Source organism: Lepidochelys kempii, chromosome 1, assembly GCF_965140265.1.
Source record: "Lepidochelys kempii isolate rLepKem1 chromosome 1, rLepKem1.hap2, whole genome shotgun sequence".
NCBI lineage: Eukaryota > Metazoa > Chordata > Testudines > Cheloniidae > Lepidochelys > Lepidochelys kempii.
The window spans coordinates 133,183,823-133,204,168 of NC_133256.1; the positions used below are offsets into that span (position 1 = coordinate 133,183,823).

A 20,346-nucleotide genomic window follows, 5' to 3' on the forward strand; every position below is an offset into this window, starting at 1 on the left:
ACCTTATAGTAATTTCATATAGACCTCATTTACTTCTGAGACTAATGTGGGACTGTGTCAAACGCCTTACTAAAATAAGGATATATCATGTTTATGACTCTTCCCCTTTCTGCTAGGCCAGTAACCCCGTTGAGGAAGTAAATTAGGTTAGTTTGGCATGATTTGTTCTTGTCAAATCCATGCTGGCTATTCTTTATAATCCTATGATCATCAGAGTGCTCACAAATTGTTTTAATAATTTGTTTCAGTATCTGTCTAGGTATCAAAGTTAGGCTGACTGTTCTGTAATTCCCCAGGTTCTCTTTGTTCCTATTCTTAAAGATAGAGGTGCTATGTTTACCCTTCTCCAGTCTTCTGGGACCTCACCTGTCTTCCATGAGTTATCAAAGATAATTGCTAACAGGTTCAAGATTGCTTCACCTAGTTCCTTAAATACACTCGGATGAATCTCATCAGGCTTTGCTGACTTGAATACATCTAACTTTGTTAAATAATCTTTAAGCTGTTCTTTCCCTATTTTGGCTTGCATTCCTTCCCATTTATTGGTGATATTACTTGTGTTGAGTGTCTATCACCATTAACATTTGTAATGAAGATTGAAGCAAAATAGGCATTAAATACCTCACTTTTCTTGATGTCATCTGTTATTGGCTCTCCTTCCCTGCTAAGTAGAGGACCTACACTTTCCTTTCTCTTTCTCTTGGTCCAAATGTATTTAAATAACCTTTTCTTACTGCATTTTAGGTCTCTTGCTAAGTGTAACTCATTATGTGCCTTAGCCTTTTTGATTTTGTTCCTATACACTTGTGCTATTCTGTTGTATTTCTCTATAGTAATCTGTACACGTTTCCACTTCTTGTCGGATTCCATTTAAATTTTCAGGTCATTAAGGGGCTCCTAATGGAGCTGTATTGGCCTCTTAAAATTTTTCCTATCTGTCCTTTACAACAGGATAGTTTGCAGTTGTGACTTGAATATTGTCTCCTTGAGAAACTGCCAGCTTTTCTGAACTCATTTTTTCCCTTGGTTTTTCTTCCCATAGGACCTTTTACCTACCAGTTCTCTGAGTTTTAGTCTGCTATTTTGAAGTCCATTGTCCTTATTCTGCTGCTTTCATTCATTTCTTTCCTTAGACTTATGAAATCTGTCATTTCAGGGTCACTGTCATCCCCATTGCCTTCCCCCTTCACATTTGCTATCAATTTCTCCCTATCGGTCAAAATCAAGTCTAAAATGACTGTCCCCTTGGTTACTTCCTCTACTTACTGGAACAAAAAGTTATCCCCAATGCATTCTAAGAACTTATTGGAAATGTTATGTTTTGCTATATTACTTTTTCAACAGATGTCTAGGTAGTTAAAGTCCCCCAATACTACCAGCTTTTGGATGTTTCTTTTATATGTTCTAGAAATGCCTCACGCACCTCCTCTTCCTGATTTGGTGGTTTGTAGTAGACCCCACCATCATGTCAGTCCTATTTTTTTAACCTTTTTATCTTTACCCAGAGACTCTCTTACCTAGTCTGTCTCCCACCTCCTTCTGGACTTCAGAACAAGCGTGTATATTGTTATATAATGCAACACCTCCTCTGTTTTTACCCTGCTTGTCCTTCCTGAACAAGTTATAGCCCTCTATAAAAATATTCATTGTCTTTATTAATGCCTGTAAAGTGGAATCGTCATTCATGACAGTGTATTAAAAAAAAATAAAAATAAAAAATAAACAGCTCTGGACTCAGTAGTTGTTAATTTCTTCTTTCTCTCATACCAAAAACCCTTTGCTCTCCTGATATAACTTTCTCAAGAACTTCTACCATACTAAAGTAAATAATTTTAATGTAATTTTCCCTTCCACTCAATCAACATGATTGTGTAACTCTTCTATACAGATCTTGGGAGACAGGCCAGTCCTTGCTTACAGACAGCCCCCCAGCCTGAAGCAAATACTCACCAGCAACCACACACCACACAGCAGAACCACTAACCCAGGAACCTATCCTTGCAACAAAGCCCGTTGCCAACTGTGTCCATATATCTATTCAGGGGACACCATCATAGGGCCTAATCACGTCAGCCACACTATAGGAGGCTCGTTCACCAGCACATCTACCAATGTGATATATGCCATCATGTGCCAGCAATGCCCCTCTGCCATGTACATTGGTCAAACTCGACAGTCTCTACGTAAAAGAATAAATGGACACAAATCAGACGTCAAGAATTATAACATTCAAAAACCAGATGGAGAACACTTCAATCTCTCGGGTCACTCGATTACAGACCTAAAAGTTGCAGTTCTTCAACAAAAAAAACTTCAAAAACAGACTCCAACAAGAGACTGCTGAATTGGAATTAATTTGCAAACTGGATACAATTAACTTAGGCTTGAATAAAGACTGGGAATGGATGGGTCATTACACAAAGTAAAACTATTTCCCCATGTTTATTCCTCACCCCCCACTGTTCCACAGACATTCTTGTCAACTGCTGGAAATGGCCCACCTTGATTATCACTATGAAAGGTCGTCCCCGCCCCTCCCCCTGCTCTCCTGCTGGTAATAGCTCACCTTAAGTGATCACTCTCTTTACAGTGTGTATGGTAACACCCATTGTTTCATGTTCTCTATGTTTATAAATCTCCTCACTGTATTTTCCACTACATGCATCCGATGAAGTGAGCTGTAGCTCACGAAAGCTTACGCTCAAATAAATTGGTTAGTCTCTAAGGTGCCACAAGTACTCCTTTTCTTTTTGCGTATACAGACTAACACGGATGCTACTCTGAAACCTCTTCTATAGCTGTCTCTTGAGTATTTATAAGAAATCTTTTTAAGCAGAGGTAAAAATCGGTGAATTTTTTCCATAGTGGGGGTTTTATGACACAAACACCATTCTGTACAGACTATAGAGAGAGCTTGCACCAGGAACTTTGAAAGTAATTACGAAATAGTTTTCTTTTCATCTGGCAAGCATGTAATCTTGTTTCTTATGGAGTTATTTTGTTTACTACTCTGCTTGGTCACAAACATAATCTTTAAACTGAATGGGATTTTCAAAAGGACCGACTGCTGTCATAATTCTTTTCTCATTGAACTCAATGGTAAAACTCGCATTGACTTCAGTGAGAACAGTTAAGCCATTGCTGAGCATTGCTGAAATCCCGCCCAACCCCATGTGCAGTATATAATTGCTGAGGCAGAGTCCTCTCTGGTGGTATTGTGCTCTGTTTCAGGAAATGCTGACTAAAGTAAGTTTGTATTTTAACTTATCAGCAACAATTGTTGGTTTTAAATTTTAAAATTGAGATGTCACTTTTGCCTTTGTGACAAAATAGATTGAATTTTGGCACGTATAGTAGTTGAGTCTCTTCATGGTCTGTTTTTAAAGGGGATTTCCTATAATTACATCATGAAATCTTAATAACATGCAACTTCAGGGTGCATAACCTGGAACTGAATCCTTCTCTCCCTCCTTTTCAATCTTTTCTCTAGTGTTGAGTTGTGTAAAGAAATGGTGGATGGACTGAGGATAACCTTTGACTTCATTCTTCCATTGATCTTGCTCTATCCCTATGAGCAAGCACAGTTTAAGAAGGTGACTTCATCCAAATTCTTTCTTCCAATCAAAGAAAATACAGCAAACACTAACAGGTAAGTTGGATAGACTCTGAATTGTGTCACTTTCCTCATGATACAGCAAACAGATTTTGTTGAGTACTGAAATACATTTTGAAATAGGGTGAATAATCATAACATGTTGCTTTTGTATTTCAAAATTGCTTTTATAAAATCTTGAACTCTTTCTTCCAACAATTGTTTTTGTGGGCTTTTTTTTGTTCTGGTTTGGAATTTTTGTTGCAACCAGAAGGTTAACTTAACCTTTGAAAGAAATTAAGGTAGAACTAAGTGGTATAGAAGGAAACTGAAATTTTGGGAATAAAGTAAGATTTACATTTCTGTTTAATTGGTGTAAAGGGCTTCAACATTTGAAAAATAAATACTTCTATTTGGGGGTTGCAGCTTTTTAAATAATAAGCCACTTGTCCCTCAGTTTTCAAAAGGAGACTTCAACCCTAATTTTGAACAATTATTTAGCTAGATCCATGAAGACATAATTTTTTTTTTTTTAAATCTGGAAAGCTGTTCTCTTTTATAATTATATGAGAGGCTTTCTCCTCATTTCCTAGAAATCAGGAGGAGCTATCCCCGAGTCCACCTCTGCTGAATCCACCAACTCCTCAATCCACAGACAGTCAGCCTACAACAGGAGAGCCAGCAACACCCAAGAGGCGAAAAGCTGAGCCTGAAATGCTACAGTCTCTGAGGCGTTCTACACGTCATACATCGAACTGTGACAGGTTGTCAGAAAGTAGTGCATCTCCACAACCTAAACGGCGGCATCTCGATACGCCTGCTTCAATGCCAAAACTGTTTTTGCATCTGGAAAAGAGTAGGTTGCAGTTTTATGATATTAGTGTAGCTCACCTTTGTGGGCTGCAGAACAAATATGTTTGTCTTGAGTACTTCCTTATTGTCCTATTAACCTTTTGCCTCTAATTTTTTATGCAAAAAGGGGAAATCTGTAGCGACTGTGGGGGAGTTTTAAGCAAGTAATGGAAACTGGGCAGAGGATGGCTTCCGGGAGAATCATGGGAAAGACTTGGAAGTAGGTAGGACCAGTAGTGGGGAGGTGAGATTTGTGGTAAAGGGAGAGCCAACTAAGTGAGAGGACCCTGAGTGGTGACTGGCCTACTGTCACACAGAAGCTGCAGCTGTGACACATGGTAGAGGAGAGGAGGTGGAGCTGCATGCTGGGGTTGTGAAGAGGTAACTTTTTAGGGAGTGAAGGGAGAAGAGCTGGTCAGGATGTTCCATTTGTTTAGTTAAGGGGTAAAGCGCTTCTGAAGTACTGGAATGTTTTTGTTAGCCAGCTGTTTCCAGTGTGCTGAATTACACATACTCTTTCCAGTATAACTGCTTTATTCACAGAATAGTTTCTGTTCTGAAACTTCTTAAATTTCCAACACATTATACAGAGTCCCTTGCCTTGTATGAAGGATCCTGCCTTATTCTTGTCCCTCCCAGCCTCCACTTTAAAAATAAAAAAAAAAAAATATCCATGATGCTTTGGTGTCAGAAATAGGAATTGTAAATTGAGTTGGAAGAAAAACTTTTTATTCCCCCCTCTCTCTCTCTCTCTGTCCTGTTCACTCATAAATTTTGTCCTTTTTAGCTAACATCTTCTATATTCTTTATGGCTTCTAAACTAATAGTAGGCACACTACATTTTATGCCCCTTTGTGGGCAACAAATGAAACTTTTTACTTATTCACACTTGCACTAGTAGAGGCCATCTCATAGCTCATTACACGTGATAGACGTATTACTGTTCTTGTAGGCTGTCCCAGGTGATTGCTCATCCCAGTGATGTGTGGGGGCCACTGGGACCCAGTGTTTTTGCAGATTTTGTTTAGTCTGGGTACTTTGGGGTAAAAGAGTTGCAGAACAATACTTGCTCAGAGTTCTGGTGTTTCTGCTGGCTGGCTGTAGGGTGAGGTGGTCTGGGATCTGTAATAGGCTGCTACAAATGGCTCTGTGCCCACCAGATGGGAGGTCACTAGGATTGTTCTAAAAGACATTCCGGGTGAATAGGTTTACAAGGATTTGTCTGAAGTGGTTGGATTAAAAACTGGTTGCCAGGCTTTCACTTGATGATCAGCAGCTCTGAAAATCAGGCCAAAGGTTTTCAGTTGAGCTTTCTGATGGTTGAGTGGCACTCACAGAATCAGCTCTTTTTAGCTCACGTCTGCACAAACTGTCTCATTCACATTGTCCACAAGCATGTGTGACTTTTCTGACCTTGTAATTCATTTAATTCAGACATTTTAAGTGAGATTTCATCATCTGGAAAAATTACTCTAAAAATGGATTCCATGTTTTTGTCTGTCCCAAAGCAAAATCAGGGAACAGGGTCATAAAGTCATAGTTTTTCAGAAGAAAAATAATGTGGTTTTAAAAAAAAAAAAAAATTAAAGGAGCAGATTTGCAGAGTTCTTGTAGATATTCAGTCATATAGGTAAGGCTCTACCAAATTCACAGCCATGAAAAATGTGTAACGGACTATGAAATCTGGTCTTTGTGTGCTTTTACCCGGTACTATACCAATTGCATGGGGGAGACTAGAGTTTCTCAAATTGGGGGTCCTGACCCAAAAGGGAGTTACAGGGCGGTCAAAAGGTTATTTTAGTGGGGGATCATGGTATTGCCACCCTTACTTCTGCACTGCCTTCAGAGCTGGGTGGCCAGAAAGAGATGGCTATCAACTGGGTGCCCTGCTCTGAGGGCAGCGCCCCGCCAGCGCAGCACATAAGTAAGAGTGGCAATGCCATACCATGCCACCTTACTTCTGCGCTGCTGTCTTCAGAGCTGAGTGGCTGGAGAGTGGCGGCTGCTGACTGAGGGCCTACCTCTGCAGGCAGCAGCGCAGAAGTAAGGGTGGCAATACAATACCATGCCATCCTTACTTCTGTGCTGCTGCTGGTGGCGGACTGCCTTCAGAGCAGGGCTCCTGTCAAGCAGTCGCTGCTCTTTGGCCACCCAGTTCTGAAGGCAGCGCCGCCACCTGCAGCAGTGCAGAAGTAAGGGTAGCAGTACCGCAACACCCCCCCCTCCCCAACTAATAAACTTGCAAACCCCCGCCCTCCCGACAACTCCTTTTGGGTCCAGACCCCTATGATTAGAACACCATGAAATTTCAGATTTATATAGCTGAAATCATGAAATTTACTATTTTAAAAAATCCTATGACACTGAAATTGACCAAAATGGACCATGAATTTGGTAGGGCCCTACATATAGGCATACTTTATTTTTATGCCTGGTGAATCAACACAGCTGCAGGAGTGAACTGGATACTTTTCTGGTTCGTACATAACCAGAATTGTTAATAGTTCCCGTGGTAGGATGATCTGTGCAAAGGCAGTTGTCTTCGAATTATTTCTCCTGTTAGACCACTGCCTCTCCAGTAAAGGCAACTAAAGACAGCTTTTTAGTCTTTTAGCAGTGATAATGTATGAACCAGAAAGAAGACATCTGGACTTTAACATCTCAATTGAATTTGCAGTGCTGTCTGTTAGAAAACACGTGTAAACCTGAACAAATTTGATCTGGAAATTTATTTGGATACAATGCTTTCACAACTCTCCAATATCAGTTTTACAAAGTAATTTGTTTTTCTAGCAGTGACCCTCTTCTAAAGTATTGCAAAAGTGTTTCGGGGCTGAGGGCTGAAAAGCCAATGGGTGGGCTGGGGGATTGAACCAAGCCCAAGAAATCCTCTTGCTTAAACCCCACTTGCCCTCTCCCTTGATAACTTTACACAAAAGCTGCAGACTTTACGATTGGTGCAGGTTAGAACTGAAGGGGCAATGGTGTTTTTGTTTTTGTGGGCAGATTTGATAAACTCGTGACAGGTACGTTGGATATTCAGTTTGTTCCTATGTTTAAAGTTTTAAAGGTTTTAGCAGCAGGCTTTGACTCTGTTTAATAGCTGCATAAGAAAACTGACCTTTCTAGCTGAATGAAATAAACGCCACGTTTAATGGATCTTTGTGTAAAGTATTTTTCTGTGTACTTTTTGAAGAAACGCCGGTCCATAGTGGGTCGTCGTCACCTATCACTCTGACCCCTAGCAAAGAAGGGAGTGCAGTATTTGCTGGCTTTGAAGGTAGAAGAAATAACGAATTGAATGAGGTAACAGCTATACTGAAGAGTCATCTCCACAAGTGGTGCTCCAAACTGATGTTAGATTCCACATGAAAAACTTAGGACCCTGTAAAATGCAACACTTTTTTTTTTTTTTTAAGAAGGGCAGTAGCATCTCTATAGTTCAGAGTAAAATAGTAATTTCATTACTTATTCGTTTATATGCTTCGTTTCCAGTCCACCCATCACCCTGAAGACTTCTTTTCCGTTCTGTGGCCAAATGGCTTTTTTGTCTGTCCAACACTTATTTTAAAAATGAAGGCACTTTGAAATGTTTGTGTATAAACACAGTAAAACCTTTAAGCAAAATACTTAGTTTAAAATTACTACTCTGAGAAATTAGTGTGACTGGGAAAAATGAAGCTACTGTACTCTTTCCCCCCCCCCCCCCTCGGGTTCTGATGAAAAAACAGTATTCTGTGTTTCCGCTGTTAATTCTGTAGGACTAGTTATATAACAAAATGCTTATTCATAGAACTGTGCTGGCATTGGTTGGATAGGCTAATTGACAGTCAGGAGTGCATTTGCATTTAGGAGGCACAGACTCTGCGTTTAACACAGTATTGTAGTGTGTACAGCGAAGCTTTGAATGGTGTTAAACAGCCTTTTTAATATCAAACAAGGAAGTTAAATAAAAGGCGGAATGTAAGAAAATATTTTTAAAAATCTGATTGTCCTCTAATCCAGATCTCTGTGTGAATTAAGTCAGGCTAAAAGCTATACTGTTCTTGATCATACTTTCATGTATTTTTCTAACCAGAATGTTGTATTTAGGTGTTGTCTTGGAAACTGATGCCAGAGAACTATCCCCAAAGCGATCAGCCACCTCCTCCTTCTTACATCTATGGATCTCAGCATTTGCTACGGATGTTTGGTAAAACATAACTCTTGTTTTATGAAACACAATCTTGTATGCTGTACATCTAAATTAATGGTTTTACATTCGTGTTTTAACTTTTTTCCCGATAGTGGCCTCAGGTAAATTTGGCTCATAATTTAAAACTATTAGGTTCCAGGTGCACTTACAGAACAGCCATTTAAAAAAACTCTGTGTACCTCAAATTGGTATCACAGCATTGTAAAATGGAAATTTTTATGTTTAACGCAGTTGTCTAGTTGCAGTAAAATATTTTGAAAAATGTGCATTAGATTTTAAACACATTTTGAAAAGAGTGTTCTTTAGATGAGCATTTACAATCTGCCTCTTGGGTGCTGAAGCCACAGACAGAGTTCTGAGCTCACTTTGCTGGCTCTGTAGCAGTTATATATCGAGAGAGATATCCAGTGCATGTCAAGAAACCGAAGTAACAGTATTAACTTCCTCATTCTATTTCTAATGGACATTAAGTGCTTGGTGGTGGTGATTATAAATACTTTATAAAGAGAAGAGAAGCTGTTCGGGGAAAGATTTTTATATGCCTCTTCTATGAGTATTAAGTCAAATATTGAGTAAAAGCAATTAAACTGTAGACTAAGTATTTTGTTTATTTCTCTGTTTATTTACAGTTAAACTTCCAGAGATACTGGGGAAGATGTGCTTTCCTGACAAAAATCTAAAAGTTTTGGTAAAACATTTTGAACTGTTCTTGAGGTAATTTGACATCATATACTACATGTAAAAATGATGAGGTAATATTGGCCTAAACTTTCAAGGGTAATTAGTGATTCTGGATGCCTTGATTTTTGGGTGCCTGATGCAATATCCTAAAAGGCCTGACGTTTTTTTTTTGTTTTGTTTTTTTCCCCAGGAAGTTCTGAGTGCCATTGAAAATCAGACTCCTGTAAGGCATGTGATTGGGAATGCAAAAATCACTAGTCATTCTTGACAGTTTAGGTCACTGAGTCCATGTGGTGTAACTGCCAGAGCAAATTATCATCCTTAAACTTTGCCATAACTTTTGTTAAGGTGCTTCCGTAATTGATTGGCTCAAGGGGAAAGCAGAACTTTCATCTGTAGTCTGTGATGGGCATACAGTGGTTCAGAATTATAGCACATAAAACTTTTATTGTTGACCACCAGACATCTATCATCCCATCTGTCTTGGCCTGGAGATAAATTTTATAAATTAACATAAATGTACATATGCTCAGCTTGCATTGAGGTCATAACCTGAAGACAGTGAAGTTACACAGATAGAACTGAGGGAAGAAATTCAGTCCCCAGAACCTTTGATAAAGATATTAACTTAATAAAAGGAAAGAACCAGCCTGTATTTTAGGTCCCAACACAAGTTTCCCAAGGTTGAAGCTATAAAAATCTTGTAAACTGAATGTACTTGGTCAGGAAGGCATTGAAAGAACATGAATAAACCTCTTTTAATGTCACTTCGTGTGTGTCTTCAAAGTAGTCACACACTGAAAAGTGGTTATGTGGAACTAATGTATCAGAAGGTGTGTAAGATTATTATGTCTGTATAGTTTATGAAATGACTTGCTGTGTTGATTATTGAAAACAAAACAAATCCTAATTGTTACAGTATACCACAGTGTAACTTTAAAGCGTATAACTTTACAGTTGTGGTGAGAACGGTACAGGTTTTTGATCACTTATTTTTATTTGATAAGCCCTTCCAATAGTAGTCAACATTTACTCACCCTAATATGCTTGTAACAGGATCACCATTATTCAGCATTTGGATATTGTTTTTGCTTGGATTGACTATTATCACCTTGCTGTACCTCAGTTACCTGTGTCTGGATGACAACTCCTCACTTCCATAATATGTACAGTCTGCATTTTGTTAGATAGTAGCCTTGAAAGATTATCACAAATACTTATCAGGCAAGGCACAATATCTCTTTGCATATCCTTGCCATTGGGCAAAAAATTTAAAGGTATTTTACAAACAAGTTACAGAGAGGGAGAAAATTGCCTTTTACAAGTGGCTGTCTAGAATTTTGCCAGACACTTTAGTCCATATCTGTCTTACTTCCATCAGATTATCATGCTGAAATTTCTACTCTTAATCACTAACATACCACCTAATTATGGATGTTGCTGAACTATTTCAAGTTTTAACTTATAAAAATAAACTTTTTGTTGGTTCGTAGTGATGGTTGAGCAGAGCTTCTAGCTTAGTGTTTCTTTGATCTCTCTCTCGTATATTGCATAGTTTCTGTGCCTCTGTTCCACTGTCTTCCGTATATGGTCTCAGTCATGGAAGTATCTAAGCACCTCCTGACTATTTTTATCTTTAAAAACAATGTCTTTGACCCTATGTCCTTATTTGAAAAGTTTGGGTACTATATTGATATCAAACGTGTATTTGTGTCTTGTAGTGAGAGCGTCTTTCTGCCATCCCTAGACTACTGGTAGCCTGAAACATTTGCCTTAACAAACGTGGCATCACTAAAAAGTGCTTTCATTTTTCAAGGCTTACCTACTATTATTCTGCTTTTAAAGGCACTCCCAATTTTATATATTGAGGGTGCAGTAGCCTATATTTTTAAAGCTATTCAGTTGACTTAATACATTGCTGCTGGAAATCCTTTCATTTGGCTCTCAATCCAACTCCATTTTAACTTGTTTTATTATATTTTAAGGCACGAAATGATTATGGCCTTCGTATGTGGTGGAGCTTTTATCACAATGTATCTTAATCTATGTGTTGAGGTTAGAATCAGCAAGTTGCTAGCACGTTCAAATTGTAACTCAAAATCTTAGAAAAAGGCCTCCAGCTATCTTTCTATGAAACTCTATTCTTATTACTGTAGTCAGTACTCTGTTACATGTTTTTAAAGAAAACTAATTGTTTCATGGTGCTTGCTAAACAATTTTTGTGAGGTGCTTTCCAAACGAAGGAGACTGATGCCTTTTTAATTCTCTGCGTCTCTTATGCTGAATTACTATTTTTATAATCTGTAGACCGTTGGAAATATTTGCTTTTAATTTGTGGACCCCTCTAAAGGAAAGTTTCCTAAATGTAGCTCTTGCTATAGGAGGTTTTTACTCCTGTTTTATGTGAATTTCTGACAATTTTTGTAAAATAGATTCTGAATTTTTGCTGTAATTGCCCCACTAGGAAGGACCTTTATCTTTATTAGCCAGCCATTAAACTGCTTTTCTTAGCAGGTATACTAGCATCTATTCAGCAAGGATATTTAGAATCCAAAGTAGTTTAATGGATTTTTCTCCCTAGAGCAGTGGTCACCAACTGGTCAATTGTGATCGACAGGTCGATCCTAGAGGATTTCCCAGTCGATCGCAATCTCTGGTGGTGCAGTGGGGCTGCAGCTAGGGCAGGGGTCCCACGCCGCTCCTGGAAGCGGCTAGTGTGCCCCCAGGGGTGGGAGGTCAGGGGTCTCCTTCCACGTGCTGCTCCTGCATGAAAGCACCATCCCTGAGCCCCTCCCAGAGCCGTCACCCCATATCCCCTCCTGCACCCGGAACCCCCCCCCATATCCCAAGCCTCAGCCCTGACCCCCCTCTCGGGGTGCAGGAGTTGTGGCTCTAACACTTAGCCCCAGCCAGGAGCCCCTCCTGCACCCACGCTTCCTCCCAGAACTTGCACCCCAAACCCCATCCTGCACCCCTGCCCCAGGCTCAACCCAGAGCTCCCTCCTACACTGTGAACCCCTTGGCCCCAGCCCAGAGCCAGCACCCTCTCCCGAACCCCAACCCTGTACCCCAGCCCGGTGAAAGTGAGTGAGGGTGGGAGAGAGTGAGTGGCGGGGGAAAGGGGAGAGGAGTGAGCAGGGCAGGGCTCTGAGGAAGGGGCAGAGGCCTCGGGGAAGGGGCAAAGGCGGAGTAGATCCTAAGGTTGCCCTTAAAAGTGATCTTGGGTATAAAAAGATTGGAGACCACTGCCCTAGAGAATATAATTTGCAAAAACTCAGAACTTCAGAACCTTAATTTTAAAGGTAAAAATAATTGTTTTTAAAATTGTTAAATTAGTCCTTAACAAAGGAGAAATTGAGTGAAGAGAACTTAACTCTTCATGTTGGCTTTCTCCTCATATTGCATATGCTAGCAGTCTTCCACATTTGGAGAGGAAGATGACTAGTGAATGTTCAGTGTGGAGTCTCTTTTCCCTCTCCCCTGCACTTTGAGTGAGATTTATTTCGCCTTTAATAAATAGGAGCTGAGTTTGTTAGAGACAAGCAGCCTACTCACCTGAGGACAGTTCAGTGAACGTCTCGGTGAGAAGTTGGACAGTTCAGAATGGCAGGCTGAAGATCTCTCATTTTTTTTCTTTAACTTGTGGCTGATCGAAGGGAAGAGATCTACGCTGTCCATATCAATATAACAGTGTTCCTAAACCCCTTTTTAACTAACCAGTATAGATCAGGCATAAGTAGTTTGCTATTACACTATTGGCATGAACCATGTTTAAATTTTATTTAAGAAAAAAATCAGTTAAGCATTTTGATATCTAGTGTAGACAGGGATTTAATCTCTGAATTTTAGAGAGATGAATTTAGCGTTTAAATTTATAGTTTCACTTAAGTCTTTGGGCTATTGCAGTCTATCCTGAATTGAGAAACTTTCTTTGATATACCACTTTTGTCTGGAAGCTCATTTTACACTACATTTGCTCACAGCCTGGTGGATGTTATAAATGAGATACTGCTCTGTAATACTTCTCAGTCAAATGTCAGATTGTTTCTGGACATGATTGATTTCAATTTTCCAGAATAAATATATTGTAGTAAGAAATATAGAAAATATACACTGTTTGTTTTTTCATTAAATGAACAGTGTACCCATTGTGCTCAGCAGAGCAGTCTTATAGACTATAGTGAGCATTTCTTCATGTACTGTTGAGAAATGAATTTTAAGTACAGTACACTTTTTGCAAATTAAAACTGGCACTTGAGAGAACACTGACCCTGAGTCCTAAACAGCTCAAAACACTTGCTGTAAGAAGGTAAAACTGGGTTGCCATTGAGGCTAGTGCCTAACTTGCCATTTCTTGGTTGTGATAATAGAGTATTCTATCAGTAATCCCTTCTAGTCCTACACTTCTGTGATTCTAGGCAGCTTGGGTTAAAGTGATCATGAAACGGTAGAGTTCATGATTCTAAGGACTGGTAGGAGGGAAAACAGCACAACAAAGATAACATATTTCAAGAAGGCAGACTTTAACAAACTCAGGGATTTGGTAGGTCAGATCCCATAGGAAACAAGTATAAGGGGAAAAGCAGTTGGAGAAAGTTTGGCAGTTTTTCAAAGAGACATTATTACTGACACACGAGCAAACTATCCCACTCCATAGGGAAGATAGGAAGTATGGTGAGAGAGCCTCCTGGCTTAACAAGGAGATTTTCAATAATTTGAAACTCAAAAACAGGTCCTTCAAAAAGTGGAAACTAGGTCAAATTATGAAGAATGAATATGGGAAAAAAACAATGTAAGCATGTAGGGACAAAAGTAGAAAGGCCAAGCCACAGAATGAAATTATACTAGCTAGAGACATAAAGGCTAACAAGAAAACATTCTACAAATACATTAGAAGCAAGAGGAAGACCAAAGGCAGGGTAGGCACATTACTCAGTGGGGGGGAGGGGGGAGGAGACAATAACAGAAAATGTGGAAATGACGGAAGTGCTAAATACCTTTTTTTTTTTTTTTTTTTTTTTTTTTTTTTTTGGTTAGTAGCAATTGGACATCTAATATAGTGAATGCCAGTGAAAATTAAGTAGGATCTGAGGTTAAAATAGGCAAAAACAAGTTAAAAATTACTTAGACAAGTTAGATGTCTTCAAGTCACCCAGGCCTGATGAATTACATCCTAGAATACTCAAGGAGCTCACTGAGGAGATATCTGACCTGTTAACAGTTATCTTAGAAAAGTCATGGCGGATGGGGGAGATTCCAGAGGACTGGAAGAGGGCAAATAGTACCAATCTATGAAAAGGGGAATAAGGAAAACCCAGGGAGTTACAGACCAGTCAGCTTAACTTCAGTACCAAGAAAGATAATGGAGCAAATAATTAACCAATCAATTTTGCAGACACCTACAAGATAATAAGGTGATAAGTATCAGTCTGGATTTGTCAAGAACAAACCGTGTCAAACCAGCCTAATAGCTTTCTTTGACAGGGTAACAAGCCTTGTCGATGCGGGGAAGTGGTAGATGTGGTATATTTTGACTTTAGTAAAGCTTTTGGTACTGTCTTGCATGGTCTCATGAACAAACTAGGGAAATATAGCTTAGCTACAGCTACTATAAGGTGGATGCATGACTGGTTGGAAAATCATTCCCAGAGAGTAGTTTTCAGTGGTTATCAGTTAAGCTGGAAGAGCATATAGTATGGGGTCCCGCAGAGATCTGTCCTAGGTCTGGTTCTGTTCAATATTTTCATAAATGATTTAGATAATGGCATAGAGAGTACAGTTATAAAGTCTGAGAACGATACCGAGCTGGGAGGGGTTGCAAGTGCTGTGGAGGATAGGATTGTAATTCAAAATGATCTGGACAAACTGGAGAAATGGTCTGGAGTAAATAGGATGAAATTCAATAAGGACAAATGCTAAGTATTCCACTTAGGAACAGTCAGGTGTACACATATAAAATGGGAAATGACTGCCTGGGATAGAGTACTGCAGAAAGGTATCTGGAGGTCATAGTGGATCACAAACTAAATAGGAGTCAACACTGTTGCGCAAAAAGAAAAGGCAAACATCATTATGGGATGTGTCTGCAGGAGTGTTGTAAGCAAGACATAAGAAATAATTCTTCCACTGTACTCTGTGCTGATAAGGCCTCAGTTGGAGTGTCATGTCCAGTTCTCGGCACCACATTTCAGGAAAGATGTGGACAAATTGGAGAAAGTCCAGAGAGCAACAAGAATGATTAAAGGCATAGAAAACATGACCTGTGAAGAAGGACTGAAAAAGATGGGTTTGTTTCATCTTGAGAAGAGAAGACTGAGGGGGAGGGACAAGTTTTCAAGTACATAAAAGGTTGTTACAAGGAGGAGGGTGAAAAATTGATCTTAACCTCTGAGGATAGGACAAGAAACAATGGGCTTAAATTGCAGCAGTTGAAGCTGAGGTGGTATATTAGGAAAAACTTTCTAACAGTCAGGGTAGTTAAGCATTGAAAAAAATTGTCTAGGGAGGCTATGGAATTTCCATCATTGGAGGTTTTTAAGAACAGGTTAGACAAACACCCATAAGGAATAGTCTAGTTATTACTTAGTTCTGCCTTAAATGCGGGGGACTGGACCAGATTACGTATTGAGGTCCCGTCGAGTCCTATATTTGTATGATTTTACCACTAGGCTCATAGAGGTACATGCATATTTGGTGACACTGAAATTAGGTCTGTAAGATTGGTCGTGTCATACACAGCACCAAGAGAAGAGGTGACTTGAGAGAGATGAGATTATTTACTGTAAGACTTTATTTTTCCATAACCATCTGAAGGGTAGCATAACTATGAAAGGCAGATATTATGGGATTATTTTGCTTAACATTATTCTGACATGTGAAGGCTGTTGCCACATAAGTACAGTTAATGAGGGGAAATTTTAATTTCTTTAGTAGATCCATGTGTCTAGGAATTCTCACTCTTGGGACTTTGGTAGTTCTGGAATGGCACTGGGTGTAACTCCCCCCAGTTCAAAGCTTTTCTGACGTAATGAGTTTAAGATAGTAGGTGCTGTTACAAGAACTCCTTTTAGTCACAGTGTACAATAGGACAAACCACCTACGAAAGTTGCCTCAAGCCTTCCTGCCAGATACCACGGGTACAGTGTAAGAATTTGTTTTTCCCCAATTACGTAATTTGTCTATTTTTAATAAAATGTGCTATTGGGCTGTAAACTCTTTGGAGCAGGTGTCACAGATTTCTGTGTCGTATGAGGCACCTAGCATACCTCGATCTGCTGCTTAAATAATAAAAGATGGTACTGTATTAGTGTGAACTACCGCACCCATTTGCCATAATTCTGATCGAGCGCAGCCACCTCTCAATGAAAAGGGATGTTCACGTTCTTTCCTCCTACATCCTTGGTATCTGTCAGCCAAGGGTACCAGTTATAATTAGTCTTCCATGTTGTAGACCCCTCTCTAGTGGAAATGGTCTTTCAGTCAAATCTATTTGTTTCATGTAGGTCCTTGAACAGCTTCCAGAAGGCTACAGCTATTCACCATTTCTCTTCACTACTTTTCTACTATTTATTCATTAGGATTTAGAGAAAATTATGTTAGTTCCTAAAATGACACTTCTAAAAAATTTATCTTTGCGAGTCCAACATGTGGCTTTTCAGATTATAGGAAAGTGCTTTCCTAGTAGTCAATAGCTTTTTCCGTTAGAAGCTAATATTCTTATTAAAACTCAGTCAATCCTGTAGGCAGCTATTTCATTGCATTCCTTAAAACTTTCTTTTAAAAATATTTTAAAGCAGCCCACTTCCTGTACTGCTGGTCTCAAACCTTTTGCATTATGGCAGTAAAAATTTTTTTCTTTTCATACTTTGAATATTTTCTGTAGGGAGTCAGATCAATATTTGACAGAAGTATACAGGAGTTTAATCTGATGAGACAATGAGAAAAGTCTTGAGTGGTTATTTTCTGTTGAAAATCAAAGTTGTTGCAGAAGATGTGAATTTACGAAAAAATGTCCACTGAATTCTGCAGCCATACTATTTCTGCGAGTAATAAGTAATTTTGTTACTCATTGTAGTAGTCAAGTGTGTCCACTAGTCTGTGCTAATGTGCAATTAATGTTAAGCGGTTGTGCTACTAGAAGCTTCATGCAAGTATGATAAGGTTACAGATTTTAGATACTCAGTTGATAAATATTTAACAGAATATTTTATATATTTTAAGAAAAGACGTTTGCTACTGAGCTGGGAAGATGAGGTGAGTTGAAACATTCTGAGATAAGAGCTGGTTAAAAGTTGTTATCTAACAAATGTGACCCCTGTCAGGAGCCTGGTTCTGTTGCCATTTCTCATGTTGAGAAGTGCTTTATTCTCGTGAATAATCTCTCTGATTCAGGAAAGTATACCTATTTAGGACAGTAATTAATCACATGCTTAAGAGCTTTCCTGAATCAGGACCTAAATATGGCAGAATCAGTTATTCACGTAGCTGGAGTTGCATAGCGTAGGTTGACTTACTGCGGTAGTGTAGACAGCCTAAGTTTTACCCTCTGAAATATTTCAACCAAACTGATGTCCATCACAGATGCTCCCATTTTATTAATGTAATTTAAAATTACTTCATCCTAGGATCCACCTGTTGATGCTGGGATCAAAGAGAATGTCACCTTACATTAGAAATTTGTTCACGTTTTGTTTGTGGACTGCAAACTTAATTGCTCTTTCATAAATTCAGAATTAGAGTTAATGAGGGACTCTTATTAGCTCATTTCTGCTTAAGTGCTTCATTCCAACTCTTTATTCAACCCACCTATCCCAGGGACAGAGACAAAGCGTAGCCAAGTCCACTAGTATTTTATCGTTCAGCATTCCTTGTTTTAAAAAACCCCCTACTATATTTATGGTAGGCTTTTTGTAGTGTTTTCTTAAAGTAAAATAGGTGCATACTACATATGACAAACAGTTTCTGTGGGAGCACGGAGAGTTTTTCGTTGACTCTTCAAATAGATTTATTTTTTTTTAAGGAGTGCCATCATATGTCCTCTAAGTGTTGCATAAAGTCTTTGGTTGTGCAGCCTGGTAAACTTAGCAGAGTGGCACTACATTCTCTTGTGATCAACTAAGGTGTGTGGTGGAGACAGATTACTCAAATCTTGATTACTGCATCGAATTCTGGTTCTATATTAGCTTTTATTCAGCAATAAAAGTTTTCCCACTCCTTTTTATTCGTCTTGGCAACTGCCAAAATACTGAACTATAAAATACTTTATAGTGAATATAAATGGATCTTCAGTTTCTTTGATTGTGAAGTCGCCTTTTATTCTTTTAGGACCAGATACATAGGGAACCATTGTAATTTCTGTGAACAGAAAGCTGTAATAATACATCTATAACTATGCTGAACCACTAAATATAATTTTTTAACCTCAGTTGAGGGTAATTTTCATAGAAGTCTTCAATCCTATCTATCTTCCCCCTAATCGTATGTGTCTTTCTGCTAGCCTGTTAGGTACTGAGCAAAATCTCCTGATAGCTTTTGCAGAAACCAGTGTGAAACCAGTAGAATGTGCATATTATATTGCATATAAAAAACTAAGTTAAAAACAGAGTGCACAGTATTCATAAGTTAGGAAATGTCAGAATGAAGATTGCCCTTCAGTTTGACCTTTATACACCTGCATTATGATAGTCTTGCTCAGCATCAGAATCTGTGACAGAGCCTATGGAATCCTTGCTTTAAACACAAAGGAACATCCTTTCCCCCTCGCCCCCCTGTAACCCTCTTGCTCAAATACATAATGCCAGAATTAAGTTAACTTGGTAGTTTGAATTTTTCTAATGTAGTTTTCTGTATGTAGCTTCCTAAGCAACTCCATTCCCCTCTCTACCTGTCCCAAAGGCACAATTCTATCACATGGAAACATATATTGTCCCCCCTCCCCCCTGTCTTGGCCCATCAACAAGATTTAAAATTCGGACCTTTTATGCCAAATATAGAGGTCTGCCAGCCTACACTGTTGACTTTCTATAATTAACACCTGTGAGACTGAATGAAACTTCATAGGATGGCAGAGCCCACTCTAAACAAATAATGATGAATCAAAGATGTTCACTAGATAAAATGTCTATCTTTTATTGCTTCCATTATTTTATTTTTATAAATATTGAAGTAGTGGTCTTGCTTAAGCAAAACCAGAGAAATAACATGTTTGATACCCTGGTCTGAAGAAAGTTTTAAGTAGAGACAAGTGTTGTAGAGAACACATTTCCATGGTTGCTGTATTCTGTTTCTATTTAAAGTGAAAGGTAAGCATCTGAGCTTTTAGTAATTAATGTATTCCTGTTTACATTGCCTTATGTGTAGAATATTCTTTTTCAGTATTCTTTGCTGCTTCAGATTTCTTAATATATAAGATCAAAAGAAATTACTTATTTAAGGGAGCTTAGTGAGGAATAAGGTTGGAGAAATGTACAGTTTTTTTGATACATTATATGCTGAACATCATTGATACCACTTATATCTAGATCGTATATACTGAAGTATTTATTATACTAAATTTACTGACTGGAATTCTGGCTTCTAACAGATAACTCCCGTCCAACAGCCAAGCACAATGGGACCAAATTTCCATTCCTTACCTACCAATGCACAAATGTGCAAAGTATGGCTAATAGTTGAAAATACTAAGTGATATAAAACTTATTTATTTTCTACAGGGATTATTTTTGAGGAGGAGGGGGTTTTTTTGTTTTTTGTTTTTTTACTAAACTCCTCCGTTCCCAAACCCTGGTTTCACTTGTATGTGTCCCAGAGAAGGGAGATTTCAGAGTAACAGCCGTGTTAGTCTGTATTCGCAAAAAGAAAAGGAGTACTTGTGGCACCTTAGAGACTAACCAATTTATTTGAGCATGAGCTTTCGTGAGCTACAGCTCACTTCATCGGATGCATACCATGGAAACTGCAGCAGACTTTATATACACACAGAGAATATGAAACAATACCTCCTCCCACCCCACTGTCCTGCTGGTAA

At 38.8% G+C, this 20,346-nt stretch overlaps 1 protein-coding gene across 6 annotated transcripts in view; it reads left to right on the forward strand.

Moving 5' to 3' along the window:
* Positions 1-20,346, forward strand: part of MSL3 (MSL complex subunit 3) — a 39,436-nt gene that overhangs the window by 11,796 nt on the left and 7,294 nt on the right. For 3 of the 6 annotated variants that reach the window (XM_073354823.1, XM_073354829.1, XM_073354838.1), the window contains exons 8-12: positions 3,491-3,649; positions 4,186-4,448; positions 7,641-7,750; positions 8,537-8,636; positions 9,269-9,353. In XM_073354823.1, coding sequence (XP_073210924.1) covers positions 3,491-3,649; positions 4,186-4,448; positions 7,641-7,750; positions 8,537-8,636; positions 9,269-9,353 — 717 coding nt within the window. Of the gene's footprint in view, positions 1-3,490; positions 3,650-4,185; positions 4,449-7,640; positions 7,751-8,536; positions 8,637-9,268; positions 9,357-9,510; positions 10,753-17,540; positions 17,933-20,346 lie in introns of those variants that run through there. The other 3 variants (XM_073354846.1, XM_073354853.1, XM_073354857.1) reach the window with 3 other exon arrangements.